The 14,231-nt window shown below is 49.4% G+C and overlaps 1 protein-coding gene across 5 annotated transcripts in view; it reads left to right on the top strand.

The window, feature by feature from the left end:
* The window catches only part of proser3 (proline and serine rich 3), a 30,042-nt gene that overhangs the window by 4,553 nt on the left and 11,258 nt on the right, over positions 1–14,231 (top strand). For 4 of the 5 annotated variants that reach the window (XM_072266231.1, XM_072266229.1, XM_072266228.1 and 1 more), the window contains exons 2-7: positions 344–449; positions 635–924; positions 2,483–2,631; positions 11,570–11,709; positions 11,981–12,069; positions 13,470–13,600. In XM_072266231.1, the coding sequence (XP_072122332.1) occupies positions 344–449; positions 635–924; positions 2,483–2,631; positions 11,570–11,709; positions 11,981–12,069; positions 13,470–13,600 (905 nt within the window). Of the gene's footprint in view, positions 1–343; positions 450–634; positions 925–2,482; positions 2,632–11,556; positions 11,710–11,980; positions 12,070–13,469; positions 13,601–14,231 lie in introns of those variants that run through there. The other variant, XM_072266233.1, reaches the window with a different exon arrangement.

Below are 14,231 nucleotides of genomic sequence, written 5' to 3'. Positions count from 1 at the left end.
ACGTTGAGGTGTGGGTTTTCTGGCTCCTGTGCCTCCTGCCTGATGGCATCATTGAGTAGAGACCACAGCCCGGATGGTAGGGGTCCCTGATGACGGATGCAGCCTTCATAAGACATCGCCTCTTGTAAAGGTCCTCTGGTGGGGAGAGCAGTACCTGCGATGGAGCTGGCTGAATCCCACTGCTCTCTGCAGCCTCTTCTGTTCCTGTGTGTTGGAGTACTCCTCCCAGACACTGTACCGCTGTAGAAACTGTTGATGCCCTATCCTTCTGGGTTTCTTTTACGATTAACACCACAGAAACTCATATCCTGACCTGCTGTGTCTCTCTTCCATTGCCCTGTAGCTCTGCTCTCTTCAGCCACGCCAACCCTTTTGTGGAGCCTCTGATCTCCCGCAGTCACTACTGCCCCTCCTCGCCGCAGAGCCCATCCAAGCAGCAGCAGCGGAAGGTAAAATTGGATGAGTGGTGGTGGTGGGGGGGGGGTGGGGGTGGCGGCTGGGATTGGAGAAGGCGGGACAGCAGAAATGCAGCATCTTGTCATTGTGCGCGGGGAGGGTGGAAGGGGATCAAGGAAGGAAAAGAAGGGAGGGGAAGAAGGGGAGCAGTGGCAGTAACACTCTGGTTCTCCCCCAGGTGATGAGAGAAGGCAGGATCCAGTGGTCCAGGCAGCGCCTGCCCTTTGAGGACACATCTTCAGCCCCTGATCCCCTGGAACCAACAGGCGATGGTGCACGTTCTGATTCTATCAGTCATTTGGAGGAATCCTGGCCCTCCAGTGAGAGTGCATCTCCCTCCCCACTGGAGGGTAGGTCAAGCCATGTGCAGAGCCTGTCCGGTGACCCACCTCGTGAGAACTTTTGCCCAGACACGGGATGGGGATGCAGCCCAGATGGAGCACCTGCGAACAGTTCCATCATTGCCAAGTAAGTCCTAGTCCCTGTCCGAATTATCCCTTTACCCTCACGGTGCAGGTGGAGGGAAGAATTACACTGGAGGTCTGCCTTGGGATACAGGGATCGTGGTCAAATAGAGAGGGTAGAGGTCCTGGGAACAAGGCAGCTTATGGTGGAAATTGAATCAAGAATGGGAAGAAGCTGGTTAAGGGGATCAGATCAGGATGTTGGGAAATGGGTTAAGGGAGATCAGATCAGGATGTTGGGAAATAGGTTAAGGGAGATCAGATCAGGACGTTGGGGAATGGGTTAAGGGGATCAGATCAGGACGTTGGGCAATGGGTTCAGGGAGATCAGATCAGGACGTTGGGGAACGGGTTCGGGGGATCAGATCAGGACGTTGGGGAATGGGTTAGGGGGATCAGATCGGGATGTTGGGGAATGGGTTCAGGGGGATCAGATCGGGACGTTGGGGAATGGGTTAAGGGGATCAGATCGGGACGTTGGGGAACGGGTTCAGGGGGATCAGATCGGGACGTTGGGGAACGGGTTCAGGGGGATCAGATTGGGACGTTGGGGAATGGGTTCGGGGGATCAGTTCGGGACATTGGGGAATGGGTTAAGGGGATCAGTTAGGGACATTGGGAAATGGGTAGATCAGATCAGGATATTGAGGAAACTGGTTAAGGGGATCAGAGTTGGAGTAAGTTTGGGAGAAGGCTTTCCCAGAGGGTGGAAGGCTTGGGGAACCAGAGGGATTTGTCAATTGGTGAGGAGAAAAAGTTACTGTGATCTGAGACATCCTGTCTCAGTGCGAATTGTTTCATTCAGGGAAGTCAAAGCAAAGAGTGCAGTCAGTGGTAGGTTCCTGGGGAGTGTTGTGTGACTGAGGGGACAAGGATACAGGTACAAGATTCCCTGAAAGTGGAGCCATAATTAGACGGGCCGGTGAAGAAAGCATTTGGCATGTTGGCCTTCATCAGTCAGAGCACTGAGTCCAGGGTTTGGAATGTTATTTTGCATTTGCGCACAATGTTGGTGAGGCTGCACTTGGAGTGTTGTGTGCAGTTTTGGTCACCCTGCTCTAGGAAAGATGCCAATAAACTGGATGAAGTGTAGAGGAGACTTACTGGGATGTTGCCAGGACTTAAGGGAATGAGTTCCAGAGAGAGGTTGAGCAGGTTGGTACTTTATGCCTTGGACCATAGGAGACCTTGTAGAGATGAATAAAATCATGGGGGACATGGTGTGAATGTTCATGGTTTTTCTCCACAGGGTTGGGACGTCAAGAACTAAAGGGCACAGGTTTAAGGTAAAAGGGGAGAGATTTTTTCACCCAGAGGGTGGTCTGTATATGGAATGAGCTACCAGAGGAAGTGGTGAAGGTATGTACATGGGTAGGAAAGGTTCAGAGACCAAAAGCAGGGAAATGGGACTAATCTGGATGGCATCTTGGTTGGCATGGACTAGTTGGGCCAAAGGGCCCGTTTCCATGCTGAGGACTCTGGGACTCTCTTCGGGAGGGTGGCATTAAACTTTTCCCGTCTACTCACTTAGATTTCTAAACCCTCTCGCCTGCTCCCTCCAGGTACATTCAGAGATTCCGTCATGCCCAGCCGCAGAGCCGAGAGCAGCGTGCGGCCCAGCTCGGAGCTGGTCTCGATGACTTCTGGTGGCTCCATAACTCTCCCCGCAGCAGCTCCACACCAAATGGAGAAGAGCACTCTGCTGACTGTGGTAAGATCCAGTGAGTGTGGAGAGATTTCTTTCAGACAGCAGTGTCAACTTGTTATCAAATCTTCCACCACTGGGATTCCACTCATCCCCTCAATCCCTGGATTAGATCCCGGGGATCTGTAATCTGTATATAAACCTGCAAGACCCTGGATTAGACCCAGTCTGTAACCCCTTGTCAGGGATCAGTTATTCTATATATAAACCCCTTAGCCCCTGTATTGGATCCTCGCCTGTAACCCACTCTCACAGATTTGTTAATCTATATATAAACCCTTGGATTAGATCCTCACCAGTAACACAGTCCCATGGATCTGTTAATCTGTACATACACTCAGTGGCCACTTTATTAGGCACCTTTTGTACGTAATATGTTAGTGGTCTTCTGTTGCTTTAGCCCATCCACTTCAAGGTTTGATGTGTGTTTAGGGATGCTCTTCTGCACACCGCTGTTGTAATGGCTGGTTATTTGAGTTGCTGTTGCTTTCCTGTCAACTTGAACTAGTCCAGCCATTCTCTTCTAATTTCTCATTAACAAGGCATCTTCGCCCACAGAAATGCTGCTCACTGGAATTTTTTTTTGTTTTTCGCACCCCTCTCTAGAGACTGTTGTGACTGAAAATCCCAAGAAATCAGCAGTTTGTGAGATGCTGAAACTACCCTGTCTGGGCACCAACAATTGTTCCACGGTCAAAGTCCCTTAGATCACATTTTTTTTCCCATTCTGATGTTTGGGCTGAACAACAACTGAATCTCTTGACCATGTCCATAAGACCATAAGATATAGGAGCAGAAGTAGGCCGTTCGGCCCATCGAGTTTGCTCCACCATTCAATCCTGGGCTGATCCAGTTCTTCCAGTCATCCCCACTCCCCTGCCTTCTCCCCATACCCTTTGGTGCCCTGGCTAATCAAGAATCTATCTATCTCTGCCTTAAATACACCCATTGACTTGGCCTCCACAGCTGCTCATGGCAACAAATTCCACAGATTTACCACCCTCTGACTAAAGTAATTTCTCCTCATCTCTGTTCTAAATGGGTGTCCTTCATGCCCTCTTGTCCTAGACTCCCTCACCATGGGAAATAACTTTACCATATCTAATCTGTTCAGGCCTCTTAACATTTGGAATGTTTCTGTGAGATCCCCCCTCATTCTCCTGAACTCCAAGGATGTCTCCATGCTTTTATACATTGAGTTGCTGGCAATGATTGCCTGATTAGGTATTTGCATTAATGAGTAGGTGTACTTAGTGAAGTAGCCGGTGAGTGTCCAGGATTAAATCTCAGCCTGAAACCCACTCCCATGGATCTACTATTCTATACTTAAACCCACGAACCCCTGGATTAGACCCCAGCCTGAAATCCTCTCCCAGGAATCTACTCTATATATAAACCCTGAATCCCAGGTTTAGATCCCAGCATGTAACCCACTTCTGAGGGGAGTGGGGTCTGTTATTCCACATATAAACGCCTGAAACCCTGGATTGGATCACAGGCTATAGCCAATGTTCCCTCTAAGGTGTGTGTGCACACACATCGTTTGCTACTAGCGCACAAAGGAATTTAAACTGTGCACAACAGGCTGTCACCCTTGATCTCATTGTCATATTAAGTATATTTCACAAATGTATACAATCACATTTCCTTTTCCGGTTTTTGATGCAGAAGGTGCTGACAACATGGAACTTGCAATGATTTGTCTGCAGATTTTAGAACTGGCTTATTTATACTGTTTTTATTGAAGAAATTGTTGATTCGCTGTCGGATTCCAAAGAAGCAAAGGGCGTGAAGAGCAAAAGAACTGCCAGTTCATTTAAAGCGGAGTGGCTTAATGAAACAGTAGAAACTGCTACACAGAAAGCTCATGAGGTCAGGAACATGCAGCTACAAGAAATATTTATGTGTGAAACACCCTGGTTTCCTTGGCTGCGTAAATCTCAGGAGGACACTCTCAAGTCCCGCCAAACTCATGAGATTGAGATGGCTCGTCCCACCCCAAACCCCAGTTTGTGTGGGTGCTGTGTAATTTGCTCCCCTGTTACAAGTTAGTGCTACGAAATAACAGACGGTACACTGTACATGATTAAAGGAATTATATTTATGAATCTTAACCTCAAGGGTTAGTAAAGAATAACAAAAAGAAAAGGGCCCATTCTAATTAAACAGTCAAATGTGCACAAGTTGGAGCTCATCTTGAACTTCTCTGTCACTTGAGCACCAGGCCCCCGTCAGGGGGAATGCCCACACCACCTTCCAAACATCACTTGCAATCCACCTTGAACAAACGGGTCTCCCACCGGATTGTGTGCTATGACCAGTTCTCCTCACGTCTTCTTTCTCCATCTCCCCACCCCCCCCCCACCCCGAACACAAGCCCAACCTTATTGTCCTTCAACAAGAAAACCTCCCGGTGATTGGATGGCACACATTCTGCATCATCCTTCATCTTCAACAATAACCCAAACGGACTGACAGCAGAACAGACTGCTCTTACTGAGCTGCTAAATGAAATACCTACAGCATAACAGTAAAGATGTGAACCAGGGCAGTACACTCTTCCCCCCACCACAAGTAGTCATGCCCTCATGACTTTGAAATAATTTGTCACCCCGTCATTAATAACAGTGTTTTCAAAGGAATTTCTTGATGTCAGAACCTCCAATCCATTTGTAAATGGTAGTGACATATCTCACTTGAGGGAATAGTCACAACAATCCTCTGTTTCCTCCGGTGCTACATAGGCCAGCCTACCTGGGGGTCTCCTGACTTTTTGAGACCTCCTTATCCTGTTATCTACGCCTTCAGTTTCAGATACTCCTTGGGATACTTCTGTTCTAAACTGCGAGGCCCTCCATCTGGTCTATTACTCGTGCCTTCTGACAACTCGGGCCCCTCTGTCACTTGTCTGAGCTCAGTTTCATTCCCAGTTACTTTAGAGCCCAGCCCCCCTTCGTGGTCCAGCTGCAAACCTGCCCCCCACCCCCGATTTTACCTGCCTCAGTATGAGGGTTGGGAATCTTTTCCTCATCCTCCGAGTCTGTATCCCATTCAGGGTCCGGGGCTGGTCTAATCTTTCCTGTTGTTGGTCCTTCAGTCTCTCCACATCGCCGCAGAGTCCTCTTACTAGGTGTAGGGTCCAGGTCTGGCTCTGGGTCAACACACACCTCTTGCCCCAGAGGTAGAAGGTGGTTCTGATGGAGAATCTTGACAGGCCCATTCCCATCCTCTGGTTTCACCCAGAAAACTGGCATGTTTGGCATCTGACTCTCCCCTACAAAGGGCATAACTGCCCAGCGGTCAGCCAACTTGTACTTCTCAGGTAGCCTCAAATTCTTTGAGGACACGGTTTCCAGGCATGAGTTGAGAGAACCTAACCTTTTAATCACAACTCCTCTTATTTCCTTGATTCTGCTCAGTAGCCAAGACCTCATCTAATTCATAAGCACTTTTTCAAACACATACTTCAGATTAGTCTTTTGCGGTAGATCTTCCTTGTCAGTTCCAAAACAGAGGTTGACGGGCAACCTCATGCCCAAACATCAGATAATACAGTGAGTCCCGGTAGCTTCATTCTGTGTACAGTTGTAGCAGTGGACCAGGTGTCCAATATGTTGACTCTTTTTGCTGAACTGCAAGGTTCTGAGCATGTCTAGCAAGGTCCGATTGAACTTCGGACTGGGGATCAGCCTGCAAGTGATAAGAGGTAGTCCTCGATGTCTTGACTCCAAGCACGCTCAGTATCTCATGTATGAGCCTACTCTGGAAATCCTGTCCCTGTTCTCTAAATATCCGCCTGGGGAGGCCATAATAAATGAAATACTTTTCCCGTAACACTTTGGCCACTGTCAACGCCCTCTGATCCTTGGTAGAGAAGACTTGCGCATATCTGGTGTAGTGGTCTGTAATGACCAAGACATTCACCATGTTGCTGGCATCTGGCTTTATCGAGAGGAAATCCATACACACCAGGTCAATGGGCCCCACACTCTGTAAGTGGGACAATGGAGTGGCCCTCATAGGCAACGAATGCACGACTTGCAGTACTCTTTGACCTCCGACTTCATTCGGGACCAGTAGAACCGATCTCAGGGCAATCCAAGGGTCTTGTCAACCCCCAAAGTGGCCAGGATCATCATGATCAACACAATCCTCTGATACTTCCCAGGCAGAACCAGATGGGAATGCCGAGGCCGGTTCAGAGGTGATGTGACCTGGTATAGGATCTGGTTCCTCAACTACAATCTGGGCCATTCTGTCAGTAGCAGAGACACCACAGAGCGTTTCACTTCGTCTGCTTGGGTCATGTTCCCTTTTGCAACTGCTGACCAAATGATACCAATACATGGGCCATCTTGCTGAGCGGCTGCCACTTCCCCAGGGCTCAATCCTGGCAGCTGCTTTGTCTTCAAAGCAGCCAGGTTGCAGTAAGATTGTGGAATAGCACCATCAGAAGCTCCCAATTGATCTACCGCTGATCCTGCCCTTGTCTTCCTTCTGCCAAACTGGCACATGGCTTTCACTCCCGGGGCAGGAACGCTCTCCCACTCCTCGTCCCTGTCCAGTCCTTTGTGCGCACGTCAGGACAGCACATTGGCATCAATGTTCCGACTCCCCAATCAGTACTTCATGCTGAAATCGTAGGCAGACAATACCGCCAACCACCGATGACCTGTGGCGTCCAATTTTGTCGAGGTCAGGATATAGGTTAATGGGTTGTTGTCTGTCCTCACCTCAAATTTGGCACCATATAGATAGTCACTTAACTTGTTCACCACAGCCCATTTCAATGCCAGGACCTTCAATTTGTGTTTGGGGTTGTTTTGTTCAGAGGGTGACAGATTCCGACTGACAAATGCAACAGGTCTCAACCCTGTGCCCTGATCCTGATACAGAACACCCTGAACCCCTCTCTGCTGGCATCTATATGCAATACATACATAGTCATAGTCATTGTCATACTTTATTGATCCTGAGGGAAATTGGTTTTTGTTACAGTTGCACCATAAATAATAAACAGTAATAAAACCATAAATAGTTAAATAGTAATATGTAAATTATGCCAGTAAATTATGAAATAAGTCCAGGACCAGCCTATTAGCTCAGGGTGTCTGACCCTCCAAGGGGGGAGTTGTAAAGTTTGATGGCTACAGGCAGGAATTACTTCCTATGACGCTCTGTGCTGCATCTCGGTGGAATGAGTCTCTGGCTGAATGTACTCCTGTGCCCACCCTGTACATTATGTAGTGGATGGGAGACATTGTCCAAGATGGCATGCAACTTAGACAGCATCCTCTTTTCAGTCACCACCGTGAAAGAGTCCAGTTCCATCCCCACAACATCACTGGCCTTACAAATGAGTTTGTTGATTCTGTTGGTGTCTGCTGCCCCAGCACACAACAGCAAACATGATAGCACTGACACCACAGACTCGTAGAACATCCTCAGCATCATCCGGCAGATGTTAAAGGACCTCAGTCTCCTCAGGAAATAGAGACGGCTCTGACCCTTCTTGTAGACAGCCTCAGTGTTCTTTGACCAGTCCAGTTTCTTGTCAATTCGTATCCCCAGGTATTTGTAATCCTCCACCATGTCCACACTGACCCCCTGGATGGAAACAGGGGTCACCGGTACCTTAGCTCTCCTCAGGTCTACCACCAGCTCCTTAGTCTTTTTCACATTAAGCTGCAGATAATTCTGCTCACACCATGTGACAAAGTTTCCTACCGTAGCCCTGTACTCAGCCTCATCTCCCTTGCTGATGCATCCAACTATGGCAGAGTCATCCGAAAACTTCTGAAAATGACAAGACTCTGTGCAGTAGTTGAAGTCCGAGGTGTAAATGGTGAAGAGAAAGAGAGACAAGACAGTCCCCTGTGGAGCCCCAGTGCTGCTGATCACTAAGTCGGACACAGGGTGTTGCAAGCACACGTACTGTGGTCTGCCAGTCAGGTAATCAAGAATCCATGATACCAGGAAAGCATCCACCTGCATCGCTGTCAGCTTCTCCCCCAGCAGAGCAGGGCGGGTGGTGTTGAATGCACTGGAGAAGTCAAAAAACATGACAAGAAACATCCGGCAACTGCGGGGTCTGCAAAATCCAGCACAGGCAATTTCATCAGCAGCTCCTTCAGCAGCTGAAAGGCCTCTTCACATTTTGCATCCCATCTCGCTCCAAGAGGCTCTAAAGGGCTAAGATAATCTTTACCATCCTCTCCTTTCATCCTTCTTTTCTTCCCCAAGGGAGGGTAATGGCACAGGAACTGATTTGAAGGGTGACTCACTTTTGCGTAGTCCTTCACAAACCTGTTGTATCCATAGAATCCAAGGAAGAAGCGCAAAGCACTCACAGTCTGAGGCCTTGGCCTTGTGGTCACCACCTCTATCTTAGACTGAGCCATAGCTAGTCCATCCTGTGAGACTAAGTGCCCAACATAGTTGACAGACATCTTGCAGAACTGGTACTTAACCTTTCAGCTTTTAGGCAGCCCAGCACCTTCAGTAGCCTCACTTCATGTTCCTCCAAGGTAGACCCAAACACTATGAGATCATCCAGGTATACGAATACCTCGACCGTTTTCTCCATGACACGCTGAAAAGTCGCAGGGGCTTCTGATATGCCCTGGGGCATCCTTTTGAACTGGCAGAATCCCAGTGGACGTGTGAACGCCGTCTTCTCTTTATCAGCCTCACTCATGGGTATCTGGTAATACCCACTCCTGAAGTCCAGCACACTGAACCACTTCGCACCATTAGGGCAGGCCAGTGCATCCTCGATTCTCAGGACCATCTGCTGGTCAGGGACGTTACGCCTGTTCAGAATCCGATAGTCCACACACATCTGTACCTTCCTATTCTTCTTTCTGGCCACTACTATTGGAGACGCGTAAAGGCTTCTAGACTCAGTGATGATCCCAGCTTCCTTCAACTTCTGCAGGTGCTGCTGAACGTCCTCTACCTCTGCAGGTGCCAGTTGCTGTGACCTTTCTCTGAACAGGGTGCCTGTCCTCTGTCACCTGGATGCCCCTGGAACAACCTACACCAAACTCGTCATTAGAAAAAACATCTTCCAGCTTCAACATTTTCTCTATCAACCTCTTCTTCCAACCTCCAGGTATTGGGGAGTCCCAGAACTGAATAACTCAGCAATCAACTTTCCTCTTTCTGGACAGAGTTTCTCCCCGGCTTGTCTCACAGAGACTCTAGACATTACCATCACCAGGAAGAGGTGTGCCATTGGCATCCCCCACCTGAGGGCGGCTTCCCTCTCTGAAGTGTTGCTCACACTCACTGTCAACCTTTTCACCTGTACAACCGAGGGTGTCTGCAGTTCGGGCCTCACCAGTACCCCAGCAGGTAAACCTGACTCCTCTTCGTGGACTTCCGGACCATCCACCAAAAGGGCCTCGGCCTCAGGCATCCCGGGAAATTTGGGGTTTCCCATCACTTTCGCTACTTCCCCAGGCCATAATACAACTGGTTTTGACCGGGTGAACCACACAGTCCCTCATTTATGCTCATCGTCCAGCCCATTGTGGCCACACACTTCCTCAAAAGCAGCTCGGAACACAGGGTGAATGGACGATGTTTTCAGAAAGCACTCCCCAACTTTCCTTGCAGGCTCCCACTAGCCTCCACAAGAACTGAAGCTTGGTCCTTCTCAACTGGGTCCAGACAAACCAGCACTAACGTATAAAGGAGCTCAGCTACTCCCACATCTGCCTCTGAAAACTCCAGCTTCAATGACAAGTAACCATCGTACGGATAGTCATACGTACTAAGACCCTAGATTTCTAGCGCACTGAGTGGCGTCAGTGGTAAATGCGTAGAACACCAGTTGTAAAACGAATGGTACAGCAGAGTGCCGGTGTGAAGTATAGCTCTAACATAAATACCCTCAATCTGTAGCAATACGCTAGAGCTTGGCTTAGTAAATCTTCAGGGTGTTCCTTGATATATTGCTGGGAACGTGCTCCCGCTAAGATGCCAGGCCTTCCCCTCACTGGGTCTCTCCGCTTAGGTACCTGGGGGCTCACTGTCCGAGGGTACTCCCATCCATCACACTCCCGCTTGATTTGTCCCTCTTCACCACAGTTATAACAGACGATACCGGTCACTCCCCTTCTTGTAAGGCATGAAAATGCCTGATACAGGCCTCTCAAGGTCTGAGTCGACGTTCCCTCCCCTCCCCTCCCCCCTTCTAGTGGGACCCCATTCACCTGTACCCCTCTTCTTAGTCCATCGCCTCAGGGGGTCCGATACCTATTGGCTTTATTTTGTGGGGTAGCCGCACCCGCCGATAACAACTGGGACGTCTCAATCCTAAAGTCTGCCATGAGCTCCTTTACCATTCCCTGGGGTCGGTTATCAGTGGTCATCCCAGCCAAGGGGACCACTACCGGGCACTCCCGCGCCCCCATTGCATTCTCCTCCTCCCTTACTTCTCAGATCAGCTCGACAAACGAGGGACGGGTTGCGTCTTATGAGATATTCAGAGACTCCAAGTGATCAGGTCTGACTCCTGGGCGCCTTTTGCCACTTGGTCCATTCTTAACTGATTCACCTCAGCCGTTTGAATGGCCCCCACTCCTGGGGATCTGTTATTCTACAAATAAACCCCTGGACCCCTGTATCAGAGCCTAGCCTGTAACCCAGTCCTAGGGATCTGTTAATCTGTAGATAAACCCCTGAACCCCTGTATCAGAGCCTAGCCTGTAACCCAGTCCTAGGGATCTGTTAATCTGTAGATAAACCCCTGAACCCCTGTATCAGAGCCTAGCCTGTAACCCAGTCCTAGGGATCTGTTAATCTGTAGATAAACCCCTGAACCCCTGTATCAGAGCCTAGCCTGTAACCCACTCCTGGGGATCTGCTCTATATGTTGTAGCAGACCGTGGAAGGTTGTACACTGAACATAATTTTTCTGATAAGGTTTTGTCCACAGGGCCAGTTCTTCCAGGAGGGGGACCAGGCAGCAACCATTCCCCTTTCTATCTGCCGGAGTCTCACTGCCTGCAAGAGGTCTCGGCCTTGCCTGGTGTTTCCAGCTTAAGCCTGCCTTCGCTGAAAGGACTGTCTGCTTCGGTGAGGATAATCATTGATTTCTGGATCTCGGGTGCTGCTCCCCATCACTGCCCAGTGACCCCTGGGTTAGAAAGAGTGCATATGTGTGTGACCCGTCCCCCCCAGTGAAGGTTGGTGTGAGTGTGTGAGTGATCTGTCCCCCAGTGAGGGTCACTGTGCGTGTGTCTCCCATTCCCCCTGAGAGGGTCATTGTGTCTGACGAATTATTGAACTGTGCAGGGCTATGCCGGATGGTGGGTTTACCACTACCAACTCTGGTCTCCCTTCACAGGAGAGGGCGCATGACATTTCCCTGCAGGAACCCCTTGACCCGAATACGCTGCAGCTCCAGGAGAGAGCCCGCCGCTTGCTCGAGCACAGGTAATGTGTGGGAAGTGTGTTTGGTGTGCGGGGCGGAGGGGGTGGTGTCGGTGTGCACGAGCGTGCTTGGGAAAGGTTGTGTGGGTGTGCACCCAAGCGGGGAAAGTGTAGGCAATGTGTGGGGAGGGTGGTGTTAGGGCCGTTGGGTGACACTATGATGCAGCAGTGTCAGCTGAGTCATAGTCACATGCAAGTAAACAGGCACTTCAGTTTACCTAGTCCATACCATCAACCCCTCACAGAACTAGTCCACTTGTTCCCCCACTGCCCACCTGACTTCCATGCCTCACTCTTTCCCTGCCCTCTTGTATCTGCTGTTTTCCCCCACCCTTTCTCCCACCTTCCTCCCCTCCCCCCTGCCTGCCTCTGTCATCCTGGTGTGGTTTTGATGCTGTTCGTCACAGCACTATGGAAGTGTGGTTACCATACCGAATCATGAGGAAGGTCTGTAGTAAAGAAGATCCTGTGCAACTTCTGTCTGCTCCTGTCAGAGGAAAGGTGATCAGGTCAAAGTTGAGTTTATTGTCAGATCACAAGCCCATGTGCAGTGAGCAGTATCAGATACATTTACAAATTATAGTCAAATTTTTTAAGAAGGAGCAAAATGTCTAGTGTAACGAGGTCATGGTGTTAGTAGACTGAGGTAGTGATTAGGATGCTGAATGGTTGAAGGGAAGTAGCTGTTTCTGAACCTGGTGGTTTTGGCCTTCAGGTTTCTGTACTTCCTGCCTGATGGTAATTGTGAGAAAATGTACGGTCTGGATAGTTGGGATCTTTGAGTGTTCCTTTTTTTTTAAGACAGTGCTTCCTGTAGATTTGTACTACCAGTGATGGTGAGGGATGTGCCTGTGATGTATTGGGCTGAGTCCCCTACTCTCTCCAGCTTCTTACATTCCTGCACATTTGAATTGCTGTACCAGCATGAAACAACCGTGGCACTGTTAGAAGCTATGACAATGAAATTCCAGCAGGAAGTGGTGCTTGATGCAGGTGGGGACAGGGGAAGAAGCTAGAGCTGTGTAACACTGAAAGCAGGGAGGAAGCAGGTCTGCCTTATACCTAGACGAGTTTCCATGGTGAGAAAGTTCATTGGGAGGAAGTGGGCAATATTAAAGGAGAAGTTGTTCAAAGTGAGAACAGATTTAACAGACTGGTGGTGATGGAGAGGGGGGTGGTCCTTTCCAGAAGGGCAAAGATCTCCATTTGTGCTAGGAGAGAACAGGAGGGACGATGAGGAGGGAGCGCTGTGCTGTTGGAGGGGCTGTAAGAAGAGTGCTAAGTGAGAGGGAACAGATGGCAGAAGAGGAAGCGCCCTGCCTTTGCCATCTCTCCCGGTTTGTACCAGCGCAGGGTACTGCTGCATTCCACCTGCTCTCACTTTCTCCCCTACCTCCCAACAGCGAGTCAACGCTCAGCGACCCGGTCCCTGTCAGCTCAGAAGGAGTTGGGTCTCCACCGGAGTCAGATGCCCCCAGCCTCGAGGAGACTTCACGCCGGCCCCTTTGTGTTCCGCTCAGAGAGTTGACAGTTGGTAAGATCCCTGGGATGGTGATGTGGTGCAGCACACCACTGCCGAAAAAGACTTTCGTCTCTCACTTTAATCTATGTCCTTTCCCTGAGGACAGTTCTAGAGTTGTGGAGCGTTACAGCACCAAAATAGGCCCTTCAGTCTGTCTCGTCTGTGCTGACCTGGTCTTCTGCCTAGACCCATCTACCTGCACCCAGACAATATCCCTCGATCCCCTCCCAACCAATTCTCTCATACACTCAGTGGCCAGTTTAGTAAGTACACCAGTACACCTGCTTGTTAATGCAAATATCTAATCAGCCAGTCATGTGGCAGCAACTCAATGCATCAAAGCATCCTGACATGGTCAAGAGGTTCAGTTGTTGTTTAGACCAAGTATAAGAATGGGGAACAAATGTAATCTGAGTGACTTTGACTGTGGACTGATTGTTGGAGCCAGATGGGGTGGTTTGAGTATCTCAGGAACTGCTGATCTGCTGGGATTTACATGCACAACAGTCCCTAGAGTTTACAGAGAATGGTTCAAAAAACAAACGTCCAGTGAGTGGCAGTTCTGTGGGTGAAAACATTTTGTTAATGAGAGAGGTTTGAGGAGAATAGCCAGACTGGTTCATGCCAACAGAAAGGTGACAGT

This window comes from Mobula birostris, chromosome 8 (assembly GCF_030028105.1).
Source record: "Mobula birostris isolate sMobBir1 chromosome 8, sMobBir1.hap1, whole genome shotgun sequence".
Taxonomy (NCBI): domain Eukaryota; kingdom Metazoa; phylum Chordata; class Chondrichthyes; order Myliobatiformes; family Myliobatidae; genus Mobula; species Mobula birostris.
Note: the sequence above shows the minus strand (reverse complement) of the source record. Positions and strands in the feature narration are given on the sequence as shown.